At 41.4% G+C, this 1,267-nt stretch overlaps 1 protein-coding gene across 1 annotated transcript in view; it reads right to left on the bottom strand.

Annotated features, from left to right (window-relative positions):
* The window catches only part of LOC106103336 (gamma-aminobutyric acid receptor subunit beta-like), a 5,955-nt gene that overhangs the window by 867 nt on the left and 3,821 nt on the right, over positions 1–1,267 (bottom strand). Inside the window, exons 6-8 of the mRNA XM_013283074.1 lie at positions 1,155–1,267; positions 716–884; positions 237–488 (exon numbers count right to left, since the gene is read on the bottom strand). Coding sequence (XP_013138528.1) covers positions 237–488; positions 716–884; positions 1,155–1,267 — 534 coding nt within the window. The remainder of the gene's footprint in view (positions 1–236; positions 489–715; positions 885–1,154) is intronic.

The raw sequence follows: 1,267 nt of genomic DNA on the forward strand, positions 1-1,267 counted from the left end.
ATCTACAAGTGAATGGATTTAAGTGGGTAAGCAGTTGCGCTGGTGCAAATCCACTCTTTCGACCTATGCAACCGTATTCCGGTAGGCCAGTTGCCTGAAACGACAGGTGGTATAACACGGTGGGAAAATAAATTGTTCAAAAAAATGTTATTGGCTGTTTCCGTTCTATGTGACTCTAGTTTCGGTGATTGGAAAGGCGCTAGTATAGTATAAACAATAAAGCCTCATATACTTACCACTGGAGCATTTGATATCTTTCTCCACACTCGTGCTGGTGGACATTTGTTCACGGTTCTTTAGCTTGGCACGTTTCCGGGCGCGCGCGCCCCAGTACGTGTAGTTGACGGCGGCGTACTCCAGCAGCGCGGCGAACACGAACACGAAGCACATCACCAGGTATATGTCGATGGCCTTCACGTACGAGATGCGCGGCAAGCTGCTGCGCACACCCGTGCTTATCGTTGTCATTGTTAGTACCGTTGTTATACCTGCAAGATTTCATGGGATGCCAATTTTCATTTTAAAAAAATCCTACAGAACAACACACTTCAAGAATCGTACTAGTTTAAAATTTATTCACAAATAACATTTTTCATAACTATGACAAAATGAATTCGCCTTGTTAGAAAGAAGTACTTCTTTTCTCGCGCGAGAAAGGAATTCATCTTTTTGACTTATCGAAATGTTATTAGTTAAAGCATATAATAGTACTAACCTAATGCTACTCTTGCCGACGTAGCCTCATGATTGATCCAGAAGGAGACCCACGACAGCATCACTATCAGTATGCTTGGTAAGTAAGTTTGAAACACGAAGTAGCCAATATTCCTGCGGAGCTTGAAACTTAGCGACAAGCGTTGATACACGCCCGTTGCCAACTTTTCCTGGAATGTTCGGGGGTTTAATGAGCAGTTGTACTATGTAAACTGTTTTCAGGAATTTACTGCTGAAAACTTTAGTTTACGTTAATGTAAATATGTATAGTTCTTAACTACGTGCAAAAATTTAAAAGGGAAATAGATTTATATGAAAGATTTATCTAGTGAAATGACCTTTGCAAAACACATACTTGCGTTCTGTCTCTTAAATAAGAGCTCTGTGTTAATATTTCCTAAATAAATATACTTAACGTTTCGATCTAGTATAATAACTACCTTTCTATCGTTAGTTTCATATCCGAGGATAGAGAACTGCGGTAACTCCGCGTCCTCCACGCCGCGCACCGGCGTCTCCTTCCAGTACATAACCACGTCCGACACCGTGTAGC

Source organism: Papilio polytes, unplaced genomic scaffold (assembly GCF_000836215.1).
Source record: "Papilio polytes unplaced genomic scaffold, Ppol_1.0 DF823823.1, whole genome shotgun sequence".
In the NCBI taxonomy this organism is placed as follows: Eukaryota; Metazoa; Arthropoda; class Insecta; order Lepidoptera; family Papilionidae; genus Papilio; species Papilio polytes.